The sequence below is a fragment of the Abramis brama genome (genome assembly GCF_963993115.1).
Source record: "Abramis brama genome assembly, chromosome: 15".
Taxonomy (NCBI): Eukaryota; Metazoa; Chordata; class Actinopteri; order Cypriniformes; family Leuciscidae; genus Abramis; species Abramis brama.
Genome location: NC_139977.1, coordinates 34,474,712 through 34,489,644, shown reverse-complemented (window position 1 = coordinate 34,489,644; position 14,933 = coordinate 34,474,712). Strand labels below are relative to the sequence as shown.

Genomic DNA, 14,933 nt, shown 5'->3' with positions numbered 1-14,933 from the left:
GTTTAAAAAATAATTTATTGTTCTTTATGTACAGGAAATATAGAAAACTGAGTAGAAAAGTTATTGTACAGCAAACTCTCTCTGTACACTTCATTGAGAAGAAACGTCCAGATAAAACCCTCCAGCTCAACATCAGTCCAGTGACGTCAGCGGGACAGAGGGATTGTGGGTAATCTGTACCATGAACATGTCAGTGAATCTCACACACACACACATCCAGACGCTCTTTGGTTTGTGAATATCATGATCATCACTGCATATGTTCCTCGTGAGAACATAAACCTGCGTCAGGAGGAGAAGAAGCGCTGGTTTTACTGGGATTCGGGCACTTGTCAGCTGGTTTGAACCGGTTTAAACCGCCTCGGACTGGTTTAAGCTGCTCGTTTGAGCCGTTCAGGGGGAAATAAAACATTAAAATAAAGATGCGTCTCATTAAAGCTGCTAAATACTCAGACGACGACCGTCAATGATGCATAAGAACTAGAATAATAATCATAATACGAAGGCATTCCATAAGCGCAGATGATTTGGTCCGTTCTGAAGGCGTTCATGAAGACGAACACTGAACACTCGTGTAATACTGATGCCGTTCAGATGTTGGAAAACACACACAAATCACTCCCTGAAACCAAAGAACACGTCCGTCTCTTTGTCCAGATGCTCCTCAAATAAATAAACGTAAAACTGCAACAATTCAGAAGAAAAAGCAGTAATGCTGTCAGTCGGGATATAGTGATGACACACTGCACGTTTCAGATTAATGACAGGAAATAACACGTGATCATCCCGGCTGCGGAGTAAAGATGCCGGTCATCGGGAGCTTCCCGACGCTTCCTCGACATCAGGAACACGAGCAGAAGAAGAAGAATATAGTGTTGGACGCTTTAAAAACAGCTAAAGCTGCAGTGTGAAGAGAAGACGACACACACACACACACACGATGGAGATCTGAGAGGTCAACGAGGGTCAAACGGGTCAGTCTTCCTCAGATGTGTATCTGCAGCCAATAAAACACGGGCTGATATTTCATGATGAACTTTAAAACATGAAGCCAGAGCAAAAACAAACCAAAAAAAAAAAAAAAAAAATCATTGTGATAAACACAACATCTGACTCATGAGGGGAGAAACGTGTGTGTGTGTGTGTGTGTGTGTGCGCGAGTGTTTTATGATCATGATTTGGTGTAGAGCTGGTTGCGAGAGCTGTTGTAACGACACCGCAAAAAAAAAAAAAGTTCTAATTTTGTCTTATTTTGAGTTTCGTTTCCATCTTTTCCAGCACAAATATCCAAACATTCTTAAATCAAGACATTTACTGGAGAAGAAGCGGAATGACTGAAGATTAAGTCTTGTTTTACAATAAAAAAAATTAAATGATCAAAAATGTATACTTAATTCAAGAAAATATATTAATATAGTGATGAAACTGCACATTTAATAATGACACAAAATCAATATCAGTAACAGATTTTTTTTTTTTATCTTGACTGTAAAATAATGTTGAGAAATAAATCATGTCTGAGTTTGATTACGCCTGTTTTACGCCTGGACAAGAACAGATCTCTGATGTTGTGACTCCTCTTCAGTCCTTCTGCTGCTTCTCCAGTAAATGTGTCTTGATTTAAGAAAATGGGGATATTTGTGCTGGAAAATACAAAAGCAAAATAAGACAATAATACCAAATATTAATACCAAATTGTTGCAGTGTTTAAAGTGAAGAGAGAGAAAAACATGACGCCGCATTTGACCACAGGATGGAGAAAACACTGCAAAACACACACGACACTGCAGTCTGGATGGAGCCGCAATCAAATAAAAAGACACACACACACACACACACACACACACACACACACACACGTAACCGGTCACGGAGCAGCACAGACGGGTCATGAGAGTGTGCAGTCGTACGACCCCTCGTCCAGCGGCTCACACACACACATACACGCACACACACTAGAGTTCTCAAAAGTAACGTCGGTACTGAAATTTTAAAATTGTGACTGAGCGCTGATGAGCGGAATCATAAACACCTCTGATTGGCCGTTGTGTTCAAGAGCTCATCAGATCTGTCTGTGATTGGCTACAATGATCAGCGCTTCAAAAACATTGTAAATACACATCAATGAGGCTCTTCAGCGAGCGCTTGCACAGACACACACGCAAGCGTTTGAAAGAAAACACTCCCATGCGTTGATCATTGTAGCCAATCACAGACATATCTGACGAGCACATGACCACAACGGCCAATCAGAGGTGTTTATGATTCTGCTCATCAGCGCTCAGAGTCACATTTTTAAAATTTCAGTACTGACTTGATACCCAAGTCGGCATTTTTGACAACACGCACACGTAACTGGTCATGAGAGAGTGCAGTCGTACAGCCCTCATCCAGCGTCTCACACACACACACACACACACACACACTCATGAGAGAGTGCAGTCGTACGCCCCCTCCTCCAGGGCCTCCTGCTGCGCGGGCTCCTCGGGCGTGTCCTCCAGGGGTCGAGCGCTGGCTCCACAGGGGCCGTCCAGGGGCAGCGGGTGGGCAGAGGTCACGGCCCCGCGGGGTCGCAGCGGGTGGGCAGAGGTCACGACCCCGCGGGCGTCCTCGGCTCTGGGCTCGGGCTCCGAGGCCCCGCTCGGCTGGAACGGCTCGGGCTGAACCGGCTCCTCGGGGACCTCTGAGAGCTTCAGCAGCTGCGGGCCAATCAGGTGCAGGAACGGCTTGTAGCCCAAACTGACAGGAAATGACATCAGAGAGGAAGTCAGTGAGCATAACATGAAATAAACACGTCCATTACAACATTAATCAATGAGGGAAACTTCTTAAACATTATACATGGGTTATGGGTAACACTTTACAATAAGGTTCGTTAGTTAACTATTTTAGTTAAAGCTAGTGGTCGAGGTCGGTACTGCGGCCCAAATTCAAAATATCAAAGATGGAAAAAACAATAAAATGACACGCTGCCGCTGAGCTAAGTGAGAAGTTTTTGTAAAGAATTCTTTTCTTGCTTTTATTCAGCAAGGATGCATTAAATTGATCAAAAGTGACCAACTAAATTATGACTTTTAATTGTGACAGTAATTACGACCCTTTTTTGACTCAATTTTAACTCTATTTTAATAAATGCTGTTCTTTTGAACTTTATTCATCAAAGAATCCTGAAAAATAAAATGCATCACAAAAATATGAAACACTGATAATAATCATAAATGTTTCTTGAGCATCAAATCATCATAATAGAATGATTTCTGAAGGAGCTGATGCTGAAAATTCATACATTCACATGAAAACTATGGAAGCTTGTTTCCGCCACATAAAACATTTTAAAAGATAATTGTGACTATCCCACAATCACGAGTTTATATCTCGCAATTCCGACTTTTTATCTCAGAATTGAATGATTATATCTGACTTAATTGCGAGTTCTGACATCTTTTCTCAAAATTGTAGGATATAAACTCAATTCTAAGTAAACAAATAATTTCTTCAGAATTGCGACTTAAAAAGTCAATCACGAGTTTGTCAGAACTCGCAATTAAGTCAGAATTGTGAGATAAAAAGTCGCGATTGTGAGATAGTCACAATTATCTTTTAAAATGTTTTCTTCTGTGGCGGAAACAAGCTTCCATAGAAAACAGATATTTTAAATTGTAATAATTTTTAAAGTATTTTTGGTCAAATAAATGAGGAGAGACTTATTTCAGTAACATAAGTAAATCTTGCCGACCCCAAACTTTTCAACGGTAGTGTATATCTACGTTTTCGTCATCATTTGATTTTCTCACGCAGTGTATCCGAGCCGTATAACACTGACCAATCAGACGAGACCCAGAGGTCGACCGCCATCAGCCCGGCTCTGATGCTCTGCACCGTCTCTGCCGGGACCTCCGGACTGTCCAAGAAGCCCACGACCTGCTTGATCACGCTGGCGTCCCGTAAGATCAGCCCGATGATCACACACCACTCCAGACAGCCCGCCTCCATGAACACGTGCAGGAGATACCTGAGAAACACACACACACACACGAGAGCATGCATGATAACCAGGGTTAATACAGACACTGTAAGAGGAAATTCAAGGACTTCAATCAGAGATCTCACTTATCAAATATCTTTAATATCTTTCAAATTCGAAAAAAGGTAAACAGATAAACAAAAATAAACTAATAAAACAAAATGGCTCAAATAAAGTGCAGCAGATGCAGTGACTGTGGAAACTTTAACCATTGAAAGGAAACTATGACAAAGATATCGCTTTCCTTGTTCAAACTGATGAATATACAGTATGATTGAGCTGAAGAATGAAAGCTGTATCATACACTTGGATATTTATGAGCAATATCACACTCATAGCCATGAGAAATGCCTCTATATCTATATCAGACGGACCGCAGCGTTGATTTAGTGAAAATATTGTTTTATCAATAAATTAAACACTAATTTCACATATATTGTCTTTCAATAAATCAAGCGCTTTTCAAGAACCTTTTCATAAATATGTCTGTTTTCAAGGGTTTCAAGCACTTTAGGCTTGTCATGTCAAACACAGTCAGTGATTTGATTGGTTATCGGTTGGACTCACCGGAGCTGCACTTGACTCTTGTGCGGCCCTTTATTGGCCAGCTCCATAGAGATGTGCTCCAGCTCTGATTGGCTGAGACTGAGGGTGGAGAAATTCTCATCGACCATCGTCCAATCACCATCCACCATCGAACTGGTCTCAGTGAGGTCCGTGGCTGAACCGATGCTGTACTCCTCTCCTGAGCGGATTAATTAAAAGAAACATAAGACAAGAGAGAGAGAGAGAGCGAGAGGAGAGAGAGAGAGAGAGAGAGAGAGAGAGAGAGGAGAGAGAGAGAGAGAGAGAGAGAGAGAGAGAGAGAGCGAGAGGAGAGAGAGATTTTATTCTCTTACCTTTGTTAATAAGAGGAGAGAGAAAAGCCTCCTGGGTCTGCGGTCCTCCGTGAGAAGAGGCGGAGTCTAGTTCCTTAGGCACCGCCCCCAAGCCGTCAAGCCAGCTGTGATTGGCTGGGGTGACCTGAGGGGGCGTGGTGTCCATGTCACTGTTCAGCAAACTGTCCGCAGACTGAGACTTCAGCAGACGAGAACTCAACACTACGGCAAGAGAGAGTTCATGTGATTGGAAAGTCATAACCATATATATATATATATATATAAATAAATCTAAATACACACATGCGTGTATACATTTTTAAAAAAGTGTTATTTATATATAAAATATTACAGATATATTGAATGCGATTAATCGTTGCCCAGCACTAAATAAAACAATTTTATTAACTTTTTTATTTATTTTCTCTCTAAATTTCATTTATGCACACACAATGATAAATTAATATAGATCATATTTATTATATATTAGTATTTGCAGTTTAAAACCTGTCTCGTGATACAGATTATGACATAACTGGAGGAAAAATGGTTCACACACCTGGGCGGCAGCGTCCGTTCTTCAGTGGCGAGCTAATAGAGCATGCTGGGATGACGGGAAACGGCCACAGGAAGTCCTTGTGCAGGCATTTGAGCGCGGTGACGAAGTCATCGACGCGAGCCACTCGCGTGCGCTCCCGACACAGCCAGCCAATCAGCTCGAAGCCCAGCTGAGCGGAGAAACAGCCCAGGTCCCGCAGCCGGACCTGCTCCAGCAGCAGCCGAGCGTGTCTCCACAGCATCAGGTCAATGTAGAGGTTCTCTGCGGAGTCGCCGTCCTTACACCAGCGCTCGCCACTGAGGACACACACACACACACACACACACACATCATATGAGCTGAAACATGCTGTGTGGAATTAAAGAATCTTTATTATCTGGATGAATCAGACCTCTCAACTAGGGCTGGGTATCGATTCAGATGTTCCAATTCGATTCGATTCTCGATACGATTTTGATTCATAATTCGATTTTCAATTTCTGATTCGACTCATTGAATATAGATTTGATACAAATTCTATATTTATAAAAAAAGAAGTGTGAACATAAGTTTACAAGTGGTTAATTAATAAAATGAAATTAAGAGCCATTAACCTGTATATTAAACTTTTTACTTTAGGTACACTTGGGTACATTAACACAGAACACAACTCTATATTTCAAATGCATTCAATGAAGACAGGATTTTGATGCAAGATGAAAAATGTAAGCTGAAAATTCAGAACAGTCGCATGTCTTGATCAAACAGGATCAGGTTATTTTATGCTTAAGATAAAACACACATAAAATCTCACAGCATTAGCTGTAACATGCAAGCCTGAACAGTGGAGGAAAACTAATACTGGCTTTTGGGTGATAGATAAATAAATAAGGGAAAAAAATCGATTCGTGGCGTTTGAGAATCGACCTTGACTCGACCACATTTTAAAAAACGATTAATCGAAAAATCGATTTTGCCCAGCCCTAGTCCCAACACTGTGCTACTGTCTGGGAAAGCTGTGAGAGGAACATCTGAATCACTCTTAACGATCTCAGGGCTCGACATTTTTTTGTGTTGTAAATAATTTATTCTGAAGCAATATTCTCATTAGTGTTCAGTCAGCTTTGACATGTTTAAATCTGCATATTTATGATATTTTAACCTTTATAAAGGGCATTTTCCCCCCTAATCGTTTTACATATACTGTATGCTTCATCTTTCATTTTTAATTCTTAAATTTGATCAATAAATTAAATTAGAATAATAATACACTATAAGGCTGTTACCAATACAATTAAATTATTTGCACTGAAAAATTACAACTGCATTAAATAATGTTATGAGATTGTTTTAAATATATATTTTTTTAATATACAAATAAGAAATGTTGGAAAGAATGATATTTTTAAACACAAAACTAAACCACCAGTAGGTGGCGGCAGGTGACCGTCTTAATGAGCGAGTCATTTATTCAAATGATTCGTTCAGTAATGTCAAGAATGAAGCAGTTGTTAATGAATCTTTGACTCATTCAAAATGCTGAATCATTCAGTGATGAAACAAGGTTGTGTGTTGCTGTGAGATGCGTTACGGTTCTGCTGTGATCTTTGTTTGAAACTATTTTCGCTGCTGAAATAGAACAAAAACAGTCAATATAGCATCTAAAATGTAAGCTACTTAATAATTATTACTTGTTTATTGAACTGTCAAATTAAACCATTGTCACATTTTCAATCCTGAAGGTATTCAGCACTCTTGGTAGTGTGATGTTGTTTAATTGTATCCAGTGTTGGGAACGTTACTTTAAAAAAGTAATTAGTTATAGTTACTCACTACTTGTTCCAAAAAGTAACTGAGTTAGTAACTGAATTACTCTATAATAAAAGTAACTCGTTACCAGGGAAAGTAACTATTTGCGTTACTGTAAAAAAAAAAAAAAAAAATTGCTATATGTCAAAGAATTTGGAAACACTTTGCAGTTTGAATGTCCTGTATAAACAAAATTACGGAATGTTTTTATGTTTCCACTGTTCGATCGCGTCCGCGGCTCACTCACACACACACACGCACGCGCGCACACAAATGTAAACACTTTGCGACTTTTCAATCGCGCCCGCGCCTCTCTCTCTCTCTCTCTCTCTCTCTCTCTCTCTCACACACACACACAACACATTCCAGCATTCCAATCTTTACATCGCAGCCTGCTCCAGAGCCATGTTCAGAGCTAAGGCGGGGCTACAGATTAGGTGTCCCTAAAGAACCCGCGTATAACAGTAGTTCCACATTGCATTAATTAATTTGCACGCGAGTTTTATTTATTTTTATACCGTGTATTCTCCGTGTAAATGTATGCACCAAACCGTGACGCCCGTACGGGTACATGTACCGTTCCACCCCTAGTTATTGCCAATGAATTTGAAGTAGTGCTTATATCTCCACCTTGAAAATACCAACTTTTTATCGGATTGCTCCTGACTCGCCACCTCTGCTGCTTCATCGAATCTCTGTTTAGCTGGGGTGTGTGTGTGTGTGTGTGTGTGGCGCGTGTGCTGGCATGTGTGTAAAAACACTGGCTCTGATTGGCTACCATGAAACGCATGACTCTGCCTTAGCCAATCATAATCGCTTACCTCATTATTAACCCACCTCCTCACTAGCTGTGCGAGCCAGGGGTGTGTTCGGATTACACAGTTTATTCAATCAATGCATAGTAACGCACCGCATTTAATGTCCAGTAATGTTAACTGGCGTCGTAACGATGGGAAAAGTAATTAGTTAGATTACCCCGTTACTGAAAAAATAGCGCCGTTACCTAAAGTCGTTCTTTTAAACGGCGTTATTCCAAACACTGATTGTATCATATATGTTATAAATATAAAAACTCCACATTTTGAATGTTTAGCACAGTATGTTAACTGAGTGTGTTTTGTGCTCATTTGTTTCCATTTCTCCTCATGAGGCTGTGAGAGCCTCAACAGCACAACCTTGTTACTGTCAGTAGTACATTACATATTATATTATTATTCAATCGCCACTTACACTAAATTAATGCAGAATCATTCTCGCATTTTGGTGATTCCCTAGTTATTTTTTGTCCGGTCGGGCAAATAAAATTCTTTCACTTTCCCCTTCAAAAAATCCACTTGTCCCGGACAAGCGTTATGTCGAGCCCTGTATCTGCATGTGTGTAGTGTGTGTAGAGTATGTGTTACCCTTTGCAGGACGGGCCGGAGGGCATGCTCAGGGTTTTCTGCAGGTTAAACTTCCCTCCTGCGATGCTGTCGACAGACTGAGACATACTGATGCTGCGGTTACGGAAAAACTCAAAGCCTCCCGTAGAGCTCTGCTCCTGCACACACACACACATCTCCAATCACATGAGCTTCAACACTAGCATCTCAACACCATACACACACACACCTTCAATCATCACACGACCATCTCAACTCCATGCACACACACATCTCCAATCATCACATGAACATCTCAACACAATGCACATACACACACACACACACCTCCAATCATCACACAAGCATCTCAACACCACACACACACACACACATCTCCAATCACATGAGCTTCAACACGAGCATCTCAACACCATGCACACACACACACACATCTCCAATCATCACACAAGCATCTCAACACCATGCGCACACACACACACACTCACACACCTCCAATCATCACATGAACATCTCAACACAATGCACATACACACACACCTCCAATCATCACACAAGCATCTCAACACCACACACACACACACATCTCCAATCACATGAGCTTCAACACGAGCATCTCAACACCATGTACACACACACACACATCTCCAATCATCACACAAGCATCTCAACACCATGCGCACACACACACACACACACACACACACCCCTCCAATCATCACACAAGCATCTCAACACCATGCACACACACACACCTCCAATCAATCATCACACCATCTGACGTCTGCTCACCTGTGTGGTGGGTGTGCTGGGCGGAGTCTCGCTCTCCCCTGAACCAATGGCCTTGAGGAAGCGGATCATGTGACGACACAGATCCCATTTGCCCTGCTCGAGGGCCGTGTTGAAGAGCAGAGTGGCGTGTTGACGGCTCACCGCTGGAACCTCCATATTCTGCATACAAATATCATAAAATAATATGAATAAAATAGGATTATTCAATTAGATGCCCTCTCTATTATGAAAAAGCCGTTTAGGACTGTTCCATTAGTTCATACAGTGTAAATGATAAATTATGATATATTATATACATGATTATCAACACAAACCTGGTTGTCACATTAAGAGAGGTCACATTAACAATCATATATTTAGACATGTGAAATTAATTATCTTTATTCAAGCTTTCTATTTCAGATAAATGCTGTTCTTTTGAACTTTCTATTCATCAATAAATGTAATGTATGTAAATAACTGTTTTAAACATTGCTAATAATGAGGAATGTTTCTTGAGCATCAACTCATCATATTAGACTGATTTGTGAAGGATCATGTGACACTGAAGACTGGAGTAAAATTCAGCTTTGATCACAGGAATAAATTACACTTTACTATATATTCACATAGAAACATTTTTACAACACTACATTTTGTAGTTGGTGTATTTTTAATCAAATAAATGCAGCCTTGGAGAGCAGAAGAGACTTCTTTTAAAAACATAAAAAATCTTACCAACCCAAAACTTCTGACTGGTAGTGTACTTGTGTTAAAAACTATAAAAATGTCCCGGGAACATCTTACAAGACACTTCCTTTAATGTTTCTTTACATCAAACTGTTTAATTGAATTTATTTATTTATTACATCACAGACAATTTAAAGTGGGTTCAACTACTGAAGATGCAACTACTTATTTCAAGAGTATTTTATTTAATTTTTTCAGTATTTTCAAAGTATAAATCAAGCGTTTTGTTCTTAAATTGGGTGAATATTGCTTTTTTTGGCCTCACCTGCAGGGTGATCAAGTAATTAATCATTGTAATAATATTTCACAATATTTCTGTTTTTTTGTATTTGTAATTAAGCCTCGGTGAGCAGAAGAGACTTCTACATCTTACCGATCCAAAACGTTTGACTGGTAGTGTACTTGTGATAAAAACTATGACAGTTTTCCTGGGTCCATCTTACATAATACTTCCTTTAATGCATCTTTACATGGAAATGTTTCATTTTATTTATTTATTTCATCACAGACCATTTAAAGTGGATTTAACTACTGAAGATGTAAAATAGATAAACATAAATGGTGAGCAACTACAGATAATGATGACTTATTTCAAGTGTTTTGTTCTTGAATTGTGTGTTTATTTCTAGGTTTAGGCCTCACCTGCAGGATGATCAGGTACGACGCGGCCGTGTCCAGATCCTGCGCCATCAAACACTCCTCGAACAGGTCTTTGGGGTTCCCGACGGCGGCGAACAGGTAGTTCCACAGCGCGTACTCGGTCTTGCGCGCGCAGTGGACGATGGTCTGCAGGAACAGCGGGAACTCGGTGACGAACTTGGCCACGGTGGGCAGCAGCGGGTCGGGGATGGGCTCTCGAGACGTGGCCTCCTCCTCCAGAACCACGTGCACCATGAGCTCCAGCACGTGCGGGAAGTACGGCAGCGCCGCGCACGACTGCGCTAGCATTAGCGCCTGCTCGCCCAGGTTACGCATTAGCAGCTGGCGTAGGATATGATGGAGGTAGATCTGAGATGTTCGTTCCACCGTGCAAAACGGGAAGAGCGTCTCGAGCGTCTCGGAGGACGAGCTCAGGCCGTCGAATAGCATGGTTTCGTTGGAGGCGCCGAGGATTAGAGCGTCCTCGAAGAGCACGGTTAGCGGGTAGATGTTGATGTGGAAGGGTAGCATGATTCTGCGCGACAGGAACGAGTGGGGTTTGCGGTGGTCTCTGGGAAACAGAGGGAGCCACACCTTCATCCCCGCCTCTCCGCACGAGAGCCACAGCGCCTCCATCAGGTGCCGTTTCTTGCGGTTGCTGCGGCATGTGGTCCACACGTTCTCCACACACTGAGCCAGAACCACCGGCGCGCAGAACGGCTGACGGAGGGAGACACGTGTTAGTCAAGAGACAGATAAGTGACCACCATCACAGACTGACATTCAGGGAAAGCAACAGCGCCAAACACTTTTTAACAACTACCAAGAACTAACAATGAGCAATACATTTTGGTTACACTTTATTTGAAGGTGTCATTGTTACAGTGTAATTATACATTTAAGTTCTGAGTAATATTAATTAACTACATGTACTTACTATAGGGTTAGGGTTTGGTTGAGGGTTAATTGCATGTAATTATGCATAATTTCCTGTTATTTCTATGGTAAGTACATAACAAGGACACTGTAAAATAAAGCGTTACCTACATTTGTTACAGTATTTATTAATCTTTATTAACGTTAGTTAATAAAAATCCAGCCGTTCATTGTTCATGTTAGTTCACAGTGCATTTACTAATGTTAACAAGCACAACCTTTGATTTTAATCATTGAATTATTTAACCCAGCGTTTCCCAACCGGGGTGCGGCGGCCCCCTGGGGTGCCTTCTGGCGAGAGCAGGGGTGCCGTGTAAAAACCCCATCAAACATTTAAAAATTGCTAAAATGTGTAAAAAAAAATAAAAAAATAAAAATACTATCAATCTCGGATTGTCGGAAGTCTCTAATAACAACAAATAATGCGCACAAATTTATAATAAAAATGCAAATCATAAGTTTTCGGGGTTGAATTGCAGAGGTTGCGCTTGCGCATGATTTTTATTCCCGTGCCTCATTCCCAGTGCGTCCACATAAAGCTGCCTATTTTTCATTGTTACACTAACGGTCAAATACACACGAAAACATTGTCACAACGTCCGTCTTGCCGCGTATTCACAAACACATCGGTTATGTCCGTGCTGTTGTCAACGGTAACGCATGCGATTCATGTTTTTCAGTTTAACGCGTTAAAAATATTTAACGCAATTAAAGCAGCATCCGTTTTTTTCTGTCATCCTTCGGCTAGCGTTACATTATAGAATCACGTTCTTCTTCATGCAAATGCTTTTAAACCATGCAAGCGAGAAAACACAAAAGAGAATGCGCTGAACGCAGACGCACAGAACGATGCGCGCCAGACTCGACTTCTCTTTCACGGTTTCGCTTTGAGCATCCTCATGAGAGCCGTCTTAAATTAGTTAAATAAAGTCTTAAATGAACGTTAAGAGTTGTGAGAGAATGGGACGCGTGTGGAATCCACATGTGCAGCACTGACATCAGAATCAAATAACACTTCATTCATAAAAAGATGCCATTAAACAATTATTTGAAATATACTGTCTTTATGTTGTTTCTACATTAATTTGGAGATTAACTGTGAAATTATTACATAAAATATATTAAAAACAAGCTATCTTGTGCAATTATAACAAAATTATCCCAATATAAAAACACAAATACACTGAGTGAGCAAACATTTAGGGTGAGATTTGCAATGGTAATTGAGCAATGTTTATATATGAATAAAAGCCTTAATTAAATATGTCATCATGTAAAGTGATCTCTTCAGAAGAAATTAATGATTTCCTAGACTTTAAATGGATGGACAACATTTTTTTATAATATTAAAAATATCTATATGACAGTAGGCTTATATGGCAGTTCTTTGTAAATTAATACATTTCAAGGTATAGTATCAAAGTAGTATCGTGACAACACTAGTGTAGGGTGCCACACATTTTTAAAGATTTTCAAAGGGTGCCTTGACTGAAAAAAGGTCGGGAAACACTGATTTAACCATCTGTGAGGAAAATCACTAACTTTGATTTGAAGCAAAAAAGACTGGACAGAAAGACTGAACTACAATCCCATGAAGCATTGCAGATGACAATCAATGGAGGAACATGAAACTATTGATTTAAAGATGTTGATAATGTATTAATGATTTGTGAAGGATCATGTGACACTGAAGACTGGAGTAATGATGCTGAAAATTCAGCTTTGATCACAGGAATAAATTACACTTTACTATATATTCACATAGAAAACAGATGATTTACATTGGAATAATATTTCACTGTTTTTACTGTATTTTTGATCAAATAAATGCAGACTTGGTGAGCAGAAGAAACTTTTGACCTGTAGAGTGTGCATATATGTATATATAAACAATATATTTTACATTTATTGCAAAATATGCATGGATACAGTAGTTTGAGAGCATAGGGAGATTGACTTGGTTATGTAATTTGCATAATCAAGTATATATGTTTACATATATTTGCAGTGCTTCATGAGAGTTGCCGGCACTAAAGTGTTTTTATTTGGTATAAACATGATTATAAAAATTTTTTAAAAAGCTGAAATAACACAAGCATATATCATCGATTAACAACCTCACAGAATGTTGGTTTTATTAAGTTATTATTAATTATCATTTCCTTATCAAGAAAAAGAATGAGATCTTTCCTCACAGAACCTATTGGATCAGGATAAGGGGCGGGGCATCAGACTCACCAGCATCGTCTGATTGGCTGGCGTGTCCTTCTCTCGTACCTGTGGCCCGGATCGGTCTCGCTGCAGCATGATCAGCTGACCAGCCAAATTCAACAGGATACTCTCAGCCGAACAGGCCTGACACACACACACGGGCCATGAGTACGCATGCAGGAGTGTGTGCGTGAGTGTGTGTGTGTGAGAGAGTGTGCGTGAGTGTGTGCATGAGTGTGCGCATGTGAGTGCACATGTGAGTGTGGTGTGTGAGTGTGGTGTGTGAGTGTGCATGTGAGAGTGTGCATGAGTGTGTGAGTGTGCATGAGTACATGAGTGTGTGCATGAGTGTGTGAGAGTGTGCATATGAGAGTGTGCATGAGTGGGTGAGAGTACATGAGTGTGTGAGAGTACATGAGTGTGTGCGTGAGTGTGTGAGAGTACATGAGAGTGTGCGTGAGTGTGTGAGTGTGCGTGAGTGTGTGAGAGTGTGTGTACCTGCTGCGGGGCTTTGAGTGTGATCCCGGTCTCGGTCCGCACTGACGTGAGGGTCACAGACACCACTAGACCAGGGTGAGGAATATAGCGAGACATCGAGACCTCCTGCAACAGCTCCACACTGGCCGACGGGTTCGGGCTGATGACACACACACGTGGAAACATCAAGACAAGTTCATGACGAATACAACAAACACACATCCATCCATCTTTGTCGTGTACAAGAAACATAAAATAGTCTAAAAAAGGCATTCTGGGTCATATCTATGGAGCACCAAAGTGCTTGAAATAACAGAATTAAATATAATTATTCACCCTTTATATTGACTGACATTTTCCATTATTATGACAAAACTCTTTAGGAAAATCAAGGTTTGGAAACACAGGATTGATCCATTAGTTCATTCAGAAAAGAAGAGACTTTAGAAAAAGCTAACTTTTAATATATATTTTATATAAAAATAAATGCATATAAAAAATAAAAAAAACACTAAATA

General features: G+C 40.4%; 2 protein-coding genes across 2 annotated transcripts in view; one reads left to right on the top strand and one right to left on the bottom strand.

Annotated features, from left to right (window-relative positions):
• The window catches only part of ermp1 (endoplasmic reticulum metallopeptidase 1), a 34,775-nt gene extending 30,287 nt beyond the window's left edge, over positions 1-4,488 (top strand). Inside the window, exon 15 of the mRNA XM_084136205.1 lies at positions 3,799-4,488. Within this exon, the coding sequence (XP_083992331.1) occupies positions 3,799-3,816 (18 nt within the window). The 3' untranslated portion in view covers positions 3,817-4,488. The remainder of the gene's footprint in view (positions 1-3,798) is intronic.
• Positions 4-14,933, bottom strand: part of ric1 (RIC1 homolog, RAB6A GEF complex partner 1) — an 80,864-nt gene continuing 65,934 nt past the window's right edge. Inside the window, 10 exon segments of the mRNA XM_084136206.1 lie at positions 4-2,739; positions 3,824-4,012; positions 4,592-4,769; positions 4,924-5,124; positions 5,462-5,757; positions 8,653-8,789; positions 9,424-9,582; positions 10,795-11,511; positions 13,966-14,082; positions 14,437-14,575. Of these exon segments, the coding sequence (XP_083992332.1) occupies positions 2,427-2,739; positions 3,824-4,012; positions 4,592-4,769; positions 4,924-5,124; positions 5,462-5,757; positions 8,653-8,789; positions 9,424-9,582; positions 10,795-11,511; positions 13,966-14,082; positions 14,437-14,575 (2,446 nt within the window). The 3' untranslated portion in view covers positions 4-2,426.